Genomic DNA, 16,425 nt, shown 5'->3' with positions numbered 1-16,425 from the left:
CAATGTTTACGTGGACTGTTAGGTGATTTCCTGGTAGACGTTTAGTCGACGTCTGGCCTGCGGACCAAAGCCTGGGCAGTAGCGTGGCGGCTGCGGTCGAGACCAGTTGTGTTTTAAGCTAAGTCATTGGTCACTGTTATTTTAGGCCATATAAATGTTAATTATCTGGTTAGATGATTTGAGAATTACTGTTGATTACTCCATGTTCTGGTGATATTGCTCATGTCTCGGTACTTAATTTCCTTTTATATTGCATGCTGATAAATATTTTTGGTTACTATTTATACACTTAATTGTTGTTATGTTGTTCCCCTTAGCAAAATATATTGTTCTCCTTTTTATACAGTGATGTAATTATACCCCTAGACATCTATTGGCAAGGCCGATTTCTTACCATTTCTTACACTGGGGAGAAGAACCTTATTTAGTCTCAAGGGTCGTGATAGCTATGCAGTCAGTTGTTGAACGTTTAGGTTTAGTTAATTTCAAGATATAATTTGACCATTCTGGTCTTAATTCTAGGAGCAGCCTCTTATATGTGGTTAATAACTTTCCTTATTAATGCTACTCAATAGCTCGGTCAATAGAGCTTCGACTTCACACGCGTCGGGTCAAGGGTTCGAGTCTCCTAGAGCCCAGGTGAATGGAAAGCCTCTTGGCTGCTCCTACGCCGAGCCGGTCCTGCTAGGGAGCCGGTCGGCCGAGCGGACAGCACGCAGGACTTGTGATCCTGTGGTTCTGGGTTCGATCCCAGGCGCCGGCGAGAAACAATGGGCAGAGTTTCTTTCACCCTATGCCCCTGTTACCTAGCAGTAAAATAGGTACCTGGGTGTTAGTCAGCTGTCACGGGCTGCTTCCTGGGGGTGGAGGCCTGGTCGAGGACCGGGCCGCGGGGACACTAAAAAAGCCCCGAAATCATCTCAAGATAACCTCAAGAAGATAAGATACGCCCTGAGGAACACTAGACAGATTGATTGATTGATGAAGATTAAGCCACCCAAAAGGTGGCACGGGCATGAATAGCCCGTAAGTGGTGGCCCTTTTGAGCCATTACCAGTATCAAGAGCTGATACTGGAGATCTGAGGAGGTGCGACTGCACCCTGTGTGACGGGAGATGTCTCCTGTTCAACACTAGACAACATATAAGGCAAATATATGAGTCCTCGGCAACACCGCCATAGGAATGTAGACCAGAATTGATTTCAAGTATTCTAGTTATTCTACTTTCTGATTAATTACTGGATAGTATAAATTCAGGTTAGTATTATACAACCTATAAGGCCTGTCTCACACTCGGGAGGGTCCCAGTATGGCCGCCCCGGCGTCCTGCCTTGGTGGGTGGACCTATGTTGTCAGAAATCTTCCTCCCCGCAAAGTTTAGGCTACAATAACGGTAATGAACATACAATTATATCATAATTATTTATGATTTGTGATGAGCATTAAGGAACTTTACTAGTTGATTACAGTCTTCATGCGTCGCAACGTCACTCAACCTTAATGGCGGGGACCTTTGGCAAGCCCCCGGCTTCCTGTCCTCGTCGAGGCCACTAGTGTTAGTGCCTCTCGGGTAAATTCTTGTACCTTTGTATAATGGTATTTAGCTATATATATGACAGATACATGGATACAGAATGTCACTTAACGTCGATGAAGTGTGGGGCGGGTAACGATCATATAGTCGAGGTCTATAATAAGAAAAGTGTGAAAATTGTGATATATGGTTTCCAACAGTCAGGCGACAGGAAGCCTATTAGGTTTATCGACGTCGCTCAATGCCTCAACTACCGACCTATCCCAGGACACAACCCACGACAGTTGTCTAACTCTCGGGTGACCAGAGGCATCAGGTGAAGAAAAACGTTGCCTTAATGCTTCTGTTCTGCCACGAGAATTGAACTCTGAACCATCCACCCAAAATTCAGTTTTAAAATAGGTTACAATTATTGAAATTCACCTTAATTAAGTTGTAAGACCAATATGTGTTATATGAATGTAATCACTTTTGTTAGAGACTCGGCGCTCGTTGGTTAGTAATTTGCGGTGTTATTGTGGTGGCCTTAATAAGCTGGTAGAGGTTGATAGGCCTTAAAAGCCTATCAAGGTTTTGTAGGCTTTAATAACACTCAAAAAGATTTATAGGCCTTAATAACTCTCCTGAAATTCATAGGCCTTAATAACCCTTCTGAAGTTCATAGGCCTTAATCACCTAATTGTGCTTGCGAGGTTTGATCTTCGGCTCTTTGGTCCCGCCTCTCAACCGGGAATCAACTGTTGTACAGATCCCTGAGCCTATTGGGCTCTATCATATCTACATATGAATCTGTGTATGGTGTCTGCCTCCTCCACATTACTTAATAACCTTCCTGACGTTGATAGGTCTTAATAACCCTCCAGAGATTCAAAAGTACATTTAAACCTCTTAATTCTGAACGTGTATTAGCTTATTTCTATTTGTGTTATATGTTTTTTAGTTTATTATGTAAACCTGTATGTATGGGTTCAGGAGCTTTATCCTAAATTTTTGTATTGAATGAAGCAATTCTTGATTACGAAGTGGAAATCCTTTTCAGCCTACCTGATACACTGCATTTTTTTTGTCAGTTCTAACATGATTGCCAACACAATAAAATGTCAATAGCCTAAAAATCATTAAGTGATTAATATTATACAAAGGGGAATAACGTGGAGTATAACATAAAAGGCGAATTATTTATGTGTTTTATTTTGAAATATTTATATTGTAAAAGCATGGAGTTACAATTTAAGCAAATATTTGATTTCATCGTTATCAGAGTGTTGGCAACGAATGTGCCATGATGCTGCCACAATTGCGGAAAAAATGTCGTACTGTGGAGAGTCCACACCTACTCTCAAAGTAGGATTGTCGTCTGGGCCCAAGAGTTATTGCTTTCTAATAGAACTATGAGACCTTTAATAAATGTGAACAATATAAGTTTTCATTCAGGTTTGGCTAGCTGTGGCAGCTGGGATTTCCTGGGTGATTGTCCTGGGGACAGACGCCTGCACGGGTTATCGGCTCATACTGCCCTCTACCCAAACATCATACCATTTTTATCATCAGTATATTCATCGTATCTCTTCTTTTATATATATTAAAACATCACGAAGGTTCAAAAGTCTTTTAGGATAATTAAGTTTGCACTGTGTTAATACGTGTAGTAATATGATTAAATGTTTTAGGAGATTAGTTGCACATGTGGTCGGGAGGGGGGTTGCCCCATGGGGGGGGGGGGTGGTCGTGCGTGTGGCAGCGAGGTGCGGGAGCGGTGCCCCCTCACACGCTAACTTTATCCGGGTGTTGCTGCTGCTGCTGTTCTTCCCCGCCGGGCACAGCGCGCTGTCACTGCCCTCGCGTCAGCTGCCAGCGGCTGGTGTTATATCCGGGGCCCCGGACCTTCTTACCTGTCTATAGCTCTCTAGTGTGCGAGGAAGGCGCGTGAGTGTCTTAGTGCGGGTGGCAGAATGTCGATGCAGTTGATGAAGTTCCTCCTGGCGGACGCCCGGGATGTTAAAGACACGGGGCCGTCTCCTTACGAGGGGGACTCCAACTTGATCTTGGCTATACAGCGCCACGGACCTAGCCATGTCCGAGCGAGGGCCCGGAATCGGTTATCGCTCGACCTCGATCTTGCGGGGCCGCAGGAGGCCGTGGTGATCAGGGAACCTATGAGGCCGCAGGTCATGTATCGTCGCGCCGCAAGCGACATTGCGGCACTCAACCACAATCGACGCTCTCTCAATCTGGATTTTTTGAGTCATGAGGGCGAGCATCCGAGGGCGGTGGCTCGACGGACTGTTCACTTCGACTTGCCTGAGTCTCCTGAAGCTGCCCGTCGCTATCTACAGATGGAGCAGGAGCAACAGAAGCAGATACGGCGCCGATGTCGACCCCCTGATCGACGTGAAGACTCCCCCAGTGACGCTGAAGCCTCAGGGGGTGGAGAGCACGCAGGGGTGTCCCCTCGCCTTCTGCGCCTTCTGGATATAAAACCCAAGGATTACGCTGAAGCCCAGAGACTCAAAAAGATGCTGAAGCGAGCAGTGAGCCGCCCGGACACCACCTTTGAGGACCTGAAGGTGTATCGTCTGGCGATGAAGAGACTCAGACGAATTATTCGTCAGGAGCAAGAGATGGAGATCCTGCGTCAGGCGGAAGAGGAGAGGCAGGAGCAGTTCCAGAGCTTCATAGACAAGGTAGAGTGAGCAGTGAGAGATAAGATACTGAACCCCTGAGCTAGTAACTTTATATGCGCTATGCTTGGATAGAGAAATATAGAGAGTGAAGTTGGTACAAGAATGTTAGACTGGTGAGAATAGTGGTAGTCTGGTGAGAGTAGTGGTAGTCTGGTGATGGGTAGTGGTAGTCTGGTGATGGGTAGTGGTAGTCTAGTGATGGGTAGTGGTAGTCTGGTGATGGGTAGTGGTAGTCTAGTGATGGGTAGTGGTAGTCTGGTGATGGGTAGTGGTAGTCTAGTGATGGGTAGTGGTAGTCTGGTGATGGGTAGTGGTAGTCTAGTGATGGGTAGTGGTAGTCTGGTGATTGGTAGTGGTAGTCTGGTGATGGGTAGTGGTAGTCTGGTGAGAGTAGTGGTACTGTAGTGAGAGCAGGGTGAAGGTAGTGGTCAAAGTGGCTAGGAGCCAGGGAAGAACGCGTCTCTTTGAGAGTTGATTAAGAGCTTGGCCAAGCAAACGCCGTTCTTTTCCACATGCTTTAATTTAGCTCATTATTTCGTATGTATACTTATGTAATACTACACTACAGAGCACATTATTTTAACATTTTTCATCGTATGTGTTTGTTGAAGGTGAGCTTTGGCTTCTGATCTCGATTCAACCATTAATTATCCGGTATATCGCACCTCCGACGACACGGATCATATAAAGATTTTATCGTTCTTGTGTGTGTGTGTGTGTGTGTATACTTAGATGTTCCTTCAGGGTCAAGCGTTAGCTCCATGCCTCGGATTTTGAGCATTTTATAGCTTAATGTAATATCTCTGTTCTCTCTGTCTCCTCTCTTTTAAGTATATTCATATTTCAAATTGTGCATTAAATTACCTTCAGTCAGTTCTTCGTCAGTTCCCCCTTACATAAAGACCACTCTGGCCCTGAAGATGCTTGTTTAGACACCTCAGTGACTCGTAGGTTTGTAGTTTCCATCTATGTAGCTTCCATCTATGTAGTTTCCATCTATGTAGCTTCCATCTATGTAGCTTCCATCTATGTAGCTTCCATCTATGTAGCTTCCATCTATGTAGCTTCCATCTATGTAGCTTCCATCTATGTAGTTTCCATCTATGTAGCTTCCATTTATGTAGCTTCCATCTATGTAGTTTCCATCTATGTAGTTTCCATCTATCAACGTCACTAAACTGATGTACTAAATTATTCTAACCGAGAACCCGCGAATAGAAAACGGGACATTTTAGTTTAGTTCATTTATCGTGCACCCCATACCCATCCTGTGGGCGGTAGTGGAAAGGGTTACACAGGCACATGTCAATTTTGCGGGCCGCAAGATATTTAGTCTGACAGTTTTTGGCCTTAGTGGATGTATATGTCAACATGCGATCTGTCATGCTAGAGGAGACGGGTTGTCCTATGACGCTTAAATCTCTTCCATTAGCAATATAAAAACTCAATTTATATATATCTTATAGAAGATTAGTTATGCTTTATTTGATGTTATCAGTAATGACTGCTTATCCCTTTTTAATACATATTAAATGTCACAATAGCATAAGTGCCATTTAAAACATTGATTTCTTCTGTTTAAAAGATATACAATTACTTTTTGTGTTTTTATCAAAGTTAATTTTATTACTTGATAATGCAAAAGTAATGTTTTATGTGACACTTTTTTCTGCACTTACCCACAAGATAAGGGAGGACCGGCTCCCCTAGCGGACAGCACGCTGGACTCGTGATCCTGTGGTCCCGGGTTCGATCCCGGGCGCTGGCGAAAAACAATGCACAGAGTTTCTTTTACCCTATGTCCCTGTTACCTAATAGTAAAATAGGAACCTGGGAGTTAGTCAGCTGTCACAGGCTGCTTCCTGGGGGGTGGAGGCCTGGTCGAGGACCGGGCCGCGGGGACACTAAAGCCCCGAAATCATCTCAAGATAACCTCAAGAGAAGATAGTTATGGGGTCAATGATAAACTAATTAAACTGCACTGATCTTGCAACTATCACAAACTTTAGGCAATTAAACGCGATACTTATAGATCAAATGTGAAATTTTTTAAATAAATAGAACTTTGGGTCAGGTTCCTGAACCCATTATGTAACTATGTAAAATTCATGTATGTTATGTATAGGCAAATTATGTACACATCTAGCATATTTCCCACGCCCAGGCCTCGAACTCTCGTTTTCAAAAGAAACAGAAGCACATATTTTACTGAGCAAAAATCTCTGCAACTAGAAATATAAAAGAACCATAGAATTTGGTTTCCCAATTACTACTTTTAATGTTGCCTCCATGTGTGAACTCGGTCCCAACATCCCCAGCCTCTTGTTCGTCGAGTCGGGGGGAGAAAATCCGGCATGGGAAGTGTATATGTTGGGGTTGGGAATACGAGAAGAGAGCTCGACACATCTTGAGAAGTTTATGGTACAACTTGCAACAAAGATCACGTTTTCTTTTGCTTATTTAATATAGGGAGAATTTGACGGTAAAGGGAGACTCAAGTATCATTCACGAAACACGACTTTTGTAGTTCGACTGATTTATTTATATACAAGATTTACATAGATGTGCGAGAGTACACAACAGTGGTATTCTTACATTCTTGCAATCACAAAAATTGGTGTTCTTATATTCATATACGCTGATACAGTAGAATGTATACAAATTTTCTTTGTTCTTCATCCTGAACATCATTGACCTTATTCTTGTACTGGAGTTTGTGTGCTAAGGGTTATAAAACTTGTAAGCTGGAAGAAATGGGTTAATGGCTTCGTTATTAATTATGGTAAATCACTTACCCACAAGATAAGGAGAATTTAATGGTAAAGACTCAAAGTACAAATCCCTACTTGACCTTACATAATCCCTACCTTATCATAAGCGCCTTACCACGTGGCGTAGTGGTAAGACGCTCGCCTGGCGTTCCCCGAGCGCTTTGGCCTGGGTTCGGATCCTGGTTGGGGAGGATTTACTAGGCGCCATTCCTTAGCTGTAGTCTCTGTTTACATAACAGTGAAATGGGTACCTGGTTTTTAAACGATTTGGCGGGTCGTATTCCGGGGAACATAGGATTAAGGACTTGCCCAAAGCGCTATGCGTGCTAGTGGCTGTACAAGAATGTAAGAACTCTTGCATATATACTGTATGTATATATATATATATATATATATAATATATATATATATATATATATATATATATAAACTCCTTTGAGGTCCGCATACCTTGCCTACCTGGGCCTGGCACTTCAGGAGGATGTCAACCTGGCTGAACCATGTGACGTCATAGGCCTAGGTTCCCCAGAGCTGAGCACCTTTGGATTTTGTTTAAATTCAGTTGATTATTTATGAAGACAAGTAAATATATCAGCCGTGTTTGCATTCTCATTTGTCTCTTAACTATTAAATTAGTTAATGTATCTCATTTTGTGTAATTTGTAGCTCTCAAAGCTTGTGGCTTATATAATGTCCACATTGATAGCTGGTGCTTTTAAGATAATTGTAGGTTGGGTAAGTTATTAGCCACGAGCTTATTTGTAGCGCACTCCGGTCACACCCGTTGATGTTGTTATAGATTCAGGTACTCGGAACCAGCTCCAAGTAGCACGGGCTATGGTGAGCCCGTAGTGGACTTACCTGGCACAGGAGCGGTCAAGGGGTCACACCCGTGTAGACCCGGGTGCGATCCCCGGGCCGGGGGAGATGTTTGAGGGCGTTACGCTCAATACCTTTTCATATAAGAAAAAAGTACCGAACTTGAGAGTTAGTCAGCTGTTGTGAGTTGCATCCTGTTAAATGGCATTCTTTGGTTTCGGTTAGAGGGACCTCGATAACCGTAGTAGGCTTCGAGGTTCTAGAAGCTTGGAGCGAACATTAGCCATATGTTCTATAGAAAATTGAGCCGAAGCGAGTCAGGAACTTCATGTATAACTATACTCGGGCCCTGTACTGGCCGTGAATGTGCCTTGATCTCCCCATCTTGAGCCCCAAGCCCAAACAAGCTTAACCAGAGTCAAGGTGTTGAAACAAAGTGAAAACACTGAAGAGAAGTCGAATCTTAAGTATGTCCAACCCTGGCAATCGTCAGACGTAAGGCTTACGGCTTACTCTCTGCCTGATCCTTACGGTTGCAATCTGCCGTATTTCTAACCATCAGATGTATATAAATCCCTAACAGAGTTAACGATTAAGGTCAGATATTCCTAGTATGTACGCCGAGATATGGAGGGTTAGAGAGAGCACAGGTTGGCTGCCGACTGCGTACCGAGGCTGGGGAATGTGCGGGAACCTCATTTGACAAGATTCAGAGATTCAAATGCTCGAAATATTTTTCACTACTCAAGACAGGGAGACCGAATGGGTATTCTTGCAGGTGTGGCTGATGTGCAAGTACTGGTGACTGTGACATTTACTCATCAAAGACAAAGTAACACAGTTTAGTAATTTATGAAAAGATCCCATGAAGCAGTGGTCGAGTTGGCGTTGGCTGTAAGCTGTAAGCACATTAGACGTTGCGCTACAGCCCGGGAAGGCTGCTAAGGCCACTACAATAGCTACTGGATAACCAGCAAGTACACTCTACTCCTGAACTAGAAATATCTTGGTGTACATACACTGACAAAGGTGTACACCTGTGGCCTCGCTTAGTTTATTGGCGTTATTCTTATCACCCTCTGGAGGGTTACTAAGTCACAACAATAGTTGTGGCTTAGTAACTGGTCTTAAGGCCTACCAACATCTGGAGGGTTATTCAAGCCACCTTAATTATTTAATGACCAACCAGCAAAAGTACTTTTGTCCTGAATATAGTCCAGGACTAAACTAAACTCGAGTGTAAATACCCCGAGAGCCGTTTACACCTTTTGGCGTGCACGTCCTTATACTGGAGATATATTCTATTTTACCGTGGACACAACACCCATTGCTTCAAGTCTTTCGAAACGACGACGTTTCGTCCGTCCTGGACTATTATCAATGTTGTTTAAGATTCAGCTACTGGGAACAAAAAGTTGCAAGTAGCACGGAATATGGTGAGCCCGTAGTGGACTTACTTGGCACAGGAACGGGGCTGTAACTTGGGACCATTATCGTTTGTTGTTAAAGATTTAGCTACTCAGGACGAAGTGTCCATGTAGCACGGGCTATGGTGAGCCCTGACCATTATCAAGTTGTGTAATTGTTATATTACCGTGGATAGTGAGCCTGGAGAGGTGGACAGGATGCACGCGCCTCAGCAGCGGGTGATAATGTCGAGAACAGTGTGAGCTGCTTGGCTAGTCTATAGGACAGGTCCTGAGGATTATATAGTGAGGAACGGTGCAGGGCAAACACCCTTTGTGGGGTGTTCCCTGTTTTATAACACGTGTTCCTACAGCTGAGTATAAGACTATGAATACAAGACTGAGGTTGAAGTTCAAGTACGTTTATTGAGATAATAAAATGCATCTGAAAAAATTAGAGTAGCTTAGGCTATTAAAAAACTTGGGTTAAAATAAACTGAGAAACTTCCTCAGATATGACTTTCGGTAGCACAGTGGTCTACGTCCTTGGTGCACAACCTAGAGACGTGGGACTCTGTCCCCTAGGGTTAACAGCAATGATTGGATACGTTGCCTTTCACGTGATGCTGCTGTCCATCTAGCAGTTAAATCGATGCCCGTGAATTAAGCCATTGTTGTGGGTTGCTTCGTGGGAAGGTCAGTAGATGGTCGCTCTAGGGGGGGACCATGATAACCTTAATAAGCTGCGCATGACATACATAATCTAACATTATGTATGTACCTTTACCTGAATACAAAAATCTAATCTAACTCTAATCATATACAACAGGAGTAACATGTCCCATCATGCGCTTGGCATATATATATATGATATGCATATTTAAAATATTTAAAATAGTCTTACACATATATATAGAGCTCACATTTGCTTCCTCAGGTCCCCAGTAACCATCTTCCATCTTGAAAAAAATCCTGAGTCCTCACTTTCCTTCTGGGGCCTTAGTAAGAAAATGATGATCATTGCTTGCCAACATCACCATCCAGTGTGTGAACGTTCAGGGCAGCAATTGAGAAGACATTAAACGTTTAGCAACAGCAAATGATTGATTACCATGTATATATTTGAGGCAAAATGTGTGCTATATGCAATTTTAAGGTTTAGGCTTATAATATATATATATTATTATGAATAAGTATCTGTATATCTATACTCGTATACATACTTATATTTTCAAAGCTATATATAATAGACAGTACCTTTGACACACAAATACAACCTGTTAGCATGAAAAACTAAATATATAAAGTGAGAAACAATGAAAATATATCAACAAAGTTATTCCCATGCAGCACCTCAACTCATTTGACCTCAACTTCTCCAAGTCACTGCAGCTAAACCACAAGAGATAGAGTCTTTTTAATTGGATTTTTGTGCTTCCTGAGAGCTAATTAACAGTCATAAGAAACATTAATTTTTAAGATAATTTTTTTCTTGAGCACACTGAGGGATGTCAGTTAAGGACCCCATAGCAGCTTGAGGGTTAAGACAACGGGAATTACAGAACGGAACATTTGGTAAGGCAAATTTGCTCTCTGAGGTATATATGGTATGGTTCTTCATAGTTGCTGTTTGAAGGTATATATGATATTATATCATTCTATACAGTTTCTATCAGAAGGTATATATTGCATGATTCTGTACTGTTTGATCGGTCAAACCACTCTAAATGTTCACCTCGCGGTTAAATAATAAGTACAATTTGATAAACATATTTGCGTACACAAGTTCCAATATAAGCAGGCGAAGGAAACACTGCATCACCGAGAACGCCTAGCGAATCTCTTACCCAGCATGTACTAACTCACTCACTAACAGATGAATAAAATAACTTTAAATTACGTTCATCTGACTGAGATTTATACACTGAGAGGTGTACCCCGCTTCTGTGTGTATGTATACACTGAGAGTTGTCTTTGCCTCAGTTTACGGGCTATTCATGCCCATGCCACCTCTTGGGTGGCTTAATCTTCATCAGTCAATCAGCCATCTTTTTCTCTTTCCCCCTCTGCAATATGGTATCTTCAGGCCACCAAGTTAGAGAGGTTATATATCCCAAAAGGAATCCACAGGGAAATAGCAGTTCGGTTATATATACTTCGTCTAGGTTACATATGCAACTGGGAAATTGGTGAACCCAGAGAGTGGGTATGCATCTTCATCAATCAATTATCTTTGCCTCTGGACAATGTCCACATTCAAAGTATACTCGATGGTTGATCAGTTAGCTATCGTGATGGCTTTAATAACCCTCCAGTGGTTGATAGGCCTTCAACTAGACACCAAGCTTTTAATTGACTAAATAAGACTGTCATGTGCAGGCGATGAGTCACAATAACGTGGCTGAAGTATGTTGACCAGACCACACACTAGAAATTGAAGGGACGACGACGTTTCGGTCCGTCCTGGACCATTCTCAAGTCGATTGTGATGAGGACAGGTAGGGACAGGCATTAAACAAGGCATTTCATCAAGACTGTCATCTACTTCAAAGATAAATAGAATTACGAGGCTATCAAAATATTTGGAAGGAATTTTTGTTTCTTTTAATCTAAGTTGAATAGAAATGTCGTTATCTGTATAGATAGTGGAATTGTCGCTTTTAAAGATAAAATATCGTTATCTATTTATTTGGACTTTGTATTGTCACTTGTTTAGAGAATGATGGAGACAAAGTGTGTCCAGGTGTGTTATTATGTCATATTACCAACGTCACACTGTTCCAGGTGTAATATAATGCCTTATCATCATCATCATCATCATCATCATCATACTTCATGCCATCAGTACATTATATATCATTATACATTCAGCATAATATGTGTATTTACTCATTTCATAACTCGCTGACTGATGACAATGACTGAATCTCTCTCTCTCTCTCTCTCTCTCTCTCTCTCTCTCTCTCTCTCTCTCTCTCTCTCTCTCTCTCTCTCTCTCTCTCTCTCTCTCTCTCTCTCTCTCTCTCTCTCTCTCTCTCTCTCTCTCTCATATCTCTATATATAATAAAATGTGTGCGTTTTTTTATGTAAATTTCAAAAAATTAATCAACATTCCCACATTTCTATTTTTGTTTCAGCTTAAAATTTAATATAAGCTTTTTAAGTACATAAAACCACACAGACATTAAGAAAATATATTTGAGTGCACTTTTCACGAACTTCTCTGTTATATGTTTCAGTATTACTAAATGTTCCTTGCAAAGTGTTAGAGGTCACAAAGTGCTCACACACATTATTTTCCTTTCTCATGTTTTTGTATTTGTAATATACTTTCTACACTTGGCTGAGTATTTGATCCAATTCTCAATGAAATTTGTTGTAAAGGAAATAATAGCGACTTAATTTCAAACTGCATGACACTTTTAGTCATTATTTCAAGCAATTTTATGCTGGTTATAATGTGTATATGTATTGTGTATACATGGAACCTTGTTGACACTATATTTAAAAACCTTGTTCTTCCTAATGCAGCATATCTTCTCTAATTGCAGTATAGTCATCGAACATCAACATATGGTGGAGTAAGTCACCCAAGTGTTATTGTATAGAGCTTAGTCTGTATGGCTAATATAACGCATTATAATATTCTCGCAATTTAATAGCAAAGAAACCTGATATACGTGTATTCTTATGCTAGATTTTGAATGTTTTTTTTAACGTTATTGTAGTGACTTTATTATTGTCATCTGTGTATGTCTTGTATGTGTATGTATACTATACACACGATGTATGCCTACGTCACATAGGCACATTTCACGGCTGATGAATTCACTGAACCGAAATACTTCATCAGTTTCATGTTTAACGAGGTATTCATCATTCAGTCATGTGCTCCACGCACTTGGCTGTTTAGTTAAACATTCCCACGTATAACTGATAACAAAATCTATACTGTATGTCATATTGTTACTAAAATGTTTTACCTGTATGTCATCAGTCCAATAATTGTTATCTTTATGTCTTTGTGTATGTGGATTTATATGTATATTATGAATAATAATGTATTATATTAATCCTACATGGCGTTTCAGCGTAGCGTGATATTGAATAATTTTAATACATGTTCAGTGTTGAATTTATGTGTATATTACATTTCATTTGTTTTATTTCGTTGTTTTGTTTCTTAGAATTGAATTTTACAATATTAAAAGTTTGTATGTTGGTGGAAGTGACAATAACAACGATATTAGTAACTCTTGAAATAGCTCCAATAACTCTAATTTTATTGTAATGAATAGTACTGATACTAACAGTTGGGAAATGTTAACTCACTAAGGCTTGGTTTGGTGCTGGGTTAATGTCAGTCAACCGCTGGAGGGTTATTACGGTCACCACAAGAGTTTACTGACCAACCAGCAAGTATACTTTAGTCCTGATTATATATATATATATATATATATATATATATATATAATATATATATATATATTATATATTTATATATTTTGGTAGTAGTCTTTCCTCTAAACATATGTTGTTGAATATGACCGAGAGGGTAAGATTAATAATTCTAACACGAATCTTCTCAATATTTCTTACGTTTTTCTTCGTAGTTTTTGAAGAAACTGATGTGGAATTAGTTTAAAAGGAAGTAATTGTCTACAACTTAGATTACGATTCATAGGAACTCACCACTGAAATTGGTGCTGTTGATGTGTTTATGGAGTTGGTAATGATTTTACAGGATGATTATTAGTGAATGGAGTTATGGTGATTATCTTTGTTAAAGACCTTTAACACTTTCCTAAATTGCTCTTCAATTCACCTCCAGATTGACTCCTTCAACTCTTTGCAATTCGTGTGCACAGTTGTGGGATCAGCGCGTATAGTTTACAGCCGTGTAGAAAAATCTTTGAGAGAATGTACTTAAACATTCCACGTCTCATATTCCACCGTGTTTTTGAGTGGTAAACATTTAAGAGGAGAAGTTGGCAACAATGGATCAAATACTTGGCACCGTTGCAACCTTTTGTTTTCTTCCATCACATCCGACATAAACATGTGTCCATCTAATATGGCGCTCTAAGATAACAACAAATATTCCATTCACACGTAAATAATGTAGTTAGATCATGAAGGTGATTATAGTTGAGGTGCTCAGTTATGAAAACGCGACCCTGTAAAACAATAGTGGACTGAAGTGGCCCTTCAAGAATATTATATATCATCAAACATATCATAGTCCAGAGGTATATAAACTTTGTCTTAAGACTACAGAAGGATTCTATTTTTTATAATTGAGTTACATGTGTTTAATTGTTATTTCAACCTAGGTCATATAAATGGTAGTACTTACAGCTGCTATGAAGGGAATGGGCAAAGTATAGATTGTACTGTACTCGGAAAGTTCACGTTTTGAACTATCGATTTTCGTAGAGGACTTGAGAAAGAAAACAACTGAAACTAACATTTAATATGTCTAGTATAGTACATATATGTACTGAATTAGGCCTTAGATTGCATATGATAGGTCTAGGATTACTTATTTACGCCTTGAACAGATTAGGTTAAGTTGATATTCGAGTGTTATAGTTTTTGTTCGGCCCTTAAAAATGTCAATAATACATAGCCTATTCAACCCAACTCTTGAAACCTAAGTAACCTAGCCTTAAAGCCTATCTAATCTAACCTGTCGTTTAAGTCTAATCTAGCTTGACTTGCGAGTCTTGTTTGTATGAGGAGAAAGTCAAAGAATTGGTGTTATGAAAACACTGGTTACCGTGTGAGAATGGTAGAGTGAGAGAGAGAGATAGAGGGAAGTGATTGTTGTTGAGTGAAAGTACTTAAGAGTGTGGGAGAGTAATCCAGGTAGGCAATCCCAGGTAAAGCTCGAGTAATCTGTTAAATTGCTTGGTCACCTGTGATCGTCACTTATCTTGCTTCTCTCCTCTCTCACCTTTCTTGTTTATATATACAGAACACACTACACACACACACACACACACACACACACACACACACACACACACACACACACACACACACACACACACACACACACACACACACACACACACACGTAAACTGGCAGTTCTCTTTTACTCTTATAGATTGCAGGATGTACGTATTACATGTTGACTTCATAACCGGATGAATGATGTGAAATACTTCAGTGTCACTTATTTCTTTGCTGTAGTGAGGGATTACTCTGGTGATTGTCTAGTTATAAATAAGATCTTTCTTGGAAATTCTGTTGTTTGTACATGGTCTGAAAGAGCTGCTATCGTCCTATCTGCATGCTGAGAACGTTAGAACGGATATTCTCCTAATGAGAATATAAAGGAGACATTCGTCTGTTTCAATGCGTTCAGTTTGCTATCGGAAGAGTTCTTCATTGGGTTAGTTGGCCCTCTTGTAGTAAATGGTAAGCTAAACTTCTCGTCAGTGTTGGCAAGATTCACGTTTCTGTCGATAATGTTTTTGTCAGGACATTGTCACATCTTGTTCTACGTCGCAGTAGGGTTTATAGGTAGGGCAGATCAGTACTGTCAAGGCTAGTACGAGTTTAAATTAAACACCTCAAGAGTTAAATTTTCAAATTCTTTTCAAAGTGAAGAATCTTCAAAATGAGATCTGAAATGCATTTATTTAAGTATTTGTTACTGTTTTACGTGTAATTTTATATGGAAATTTCAACACGTGAATATAATTACTTGTGACAAATAATTACTTTGAAATTTTCAGTTGGCAGGTCTATAACCTAGCATGATATAGCTCTACGTTACAACTCAAGTAATGTAGAGTTGTAACTACATTATTCTCAAGCTTTATTCCGTTATAAATGCATAGTATGAGAGCAGGATATGTTAGATTTTTTTCAGTTGATTTTGGTTAGGCTTTGTTAGAGTATGTTTAACTTGGAAAGTTAGGTTTGCTAGGCTCTCCAGATCAACATCACCCATATAAATTTACACAACATCTGCGCACTAAAACAGGTCACTGAGCGAGATTCGTAGCTGTTCCTTAGGAGATGAAGCACTTCACCAATACTAATACAGTATTTATATATGTGCTTTATTATTATTATTATTATTATTTTCAACCACAGACGTGGCCACACATTTACAATGCTAACCAGAATATATACATTTTCTTCTGTCCTCCATGGACAGGGTGAAAGATTTGTCAAACATACAGTTCAGAGATTTAT

General features: G+C 40.2%; 1 protein-coding gene across 9 annotated transcripts in view; it reads left to right on the top strand.

Moving 5' to 3' along the window:
* Positions 1-16,425, top strand: part of Fhos (Formin homology 2 domain containing) — a 256,586-nt gene that overhangs the window by 17,147 nt on the left and 223,014 nt on the right. For 8 of the 9 annotated variants that reach the window (XR_006772914.2, XR_006772909.2, XR_006772910.2 and 5 more), the window contains exon 2: positions 12,767-12,796. The exons of the other annotated variant lie outside the window; for it this stretch is intronic. Coding sequence is in view for 4 of the 8 variants with exons in the window: in XM_069334410.1 (XP_069190511.1) it covers positions 12,767-12,796 (30 nt within the window). In the remaining 4 variants the exon portion in view is untranslated. The remainder of the gene's footprint in view (positions 1-12,766; positions 12,797-16,425) is intronic. 9 annotated transcript variants of the gene reach the window in all.

Source organism: Procambarus clarkii, chromosome 31, assembly GCF_040958095.1.
Source record: "Procambarus clarkii isolate CNS0578487 chromosome 31, FALCON_Pclarkii_2.0, whole genome shotgun sequence".
Classification (NCBI taxonomy): Eukaryota; Metazoa; Arthropoda; class Malacostraca; order Decapoda; family Cambaridae; genus Procambarus; species Procambarus clarkii.
The sequence above is the reverse complement of the archived record's forward strand: the minus strand, read 5'-3'. Positions and strand labels throughout refer to the sequence as shown.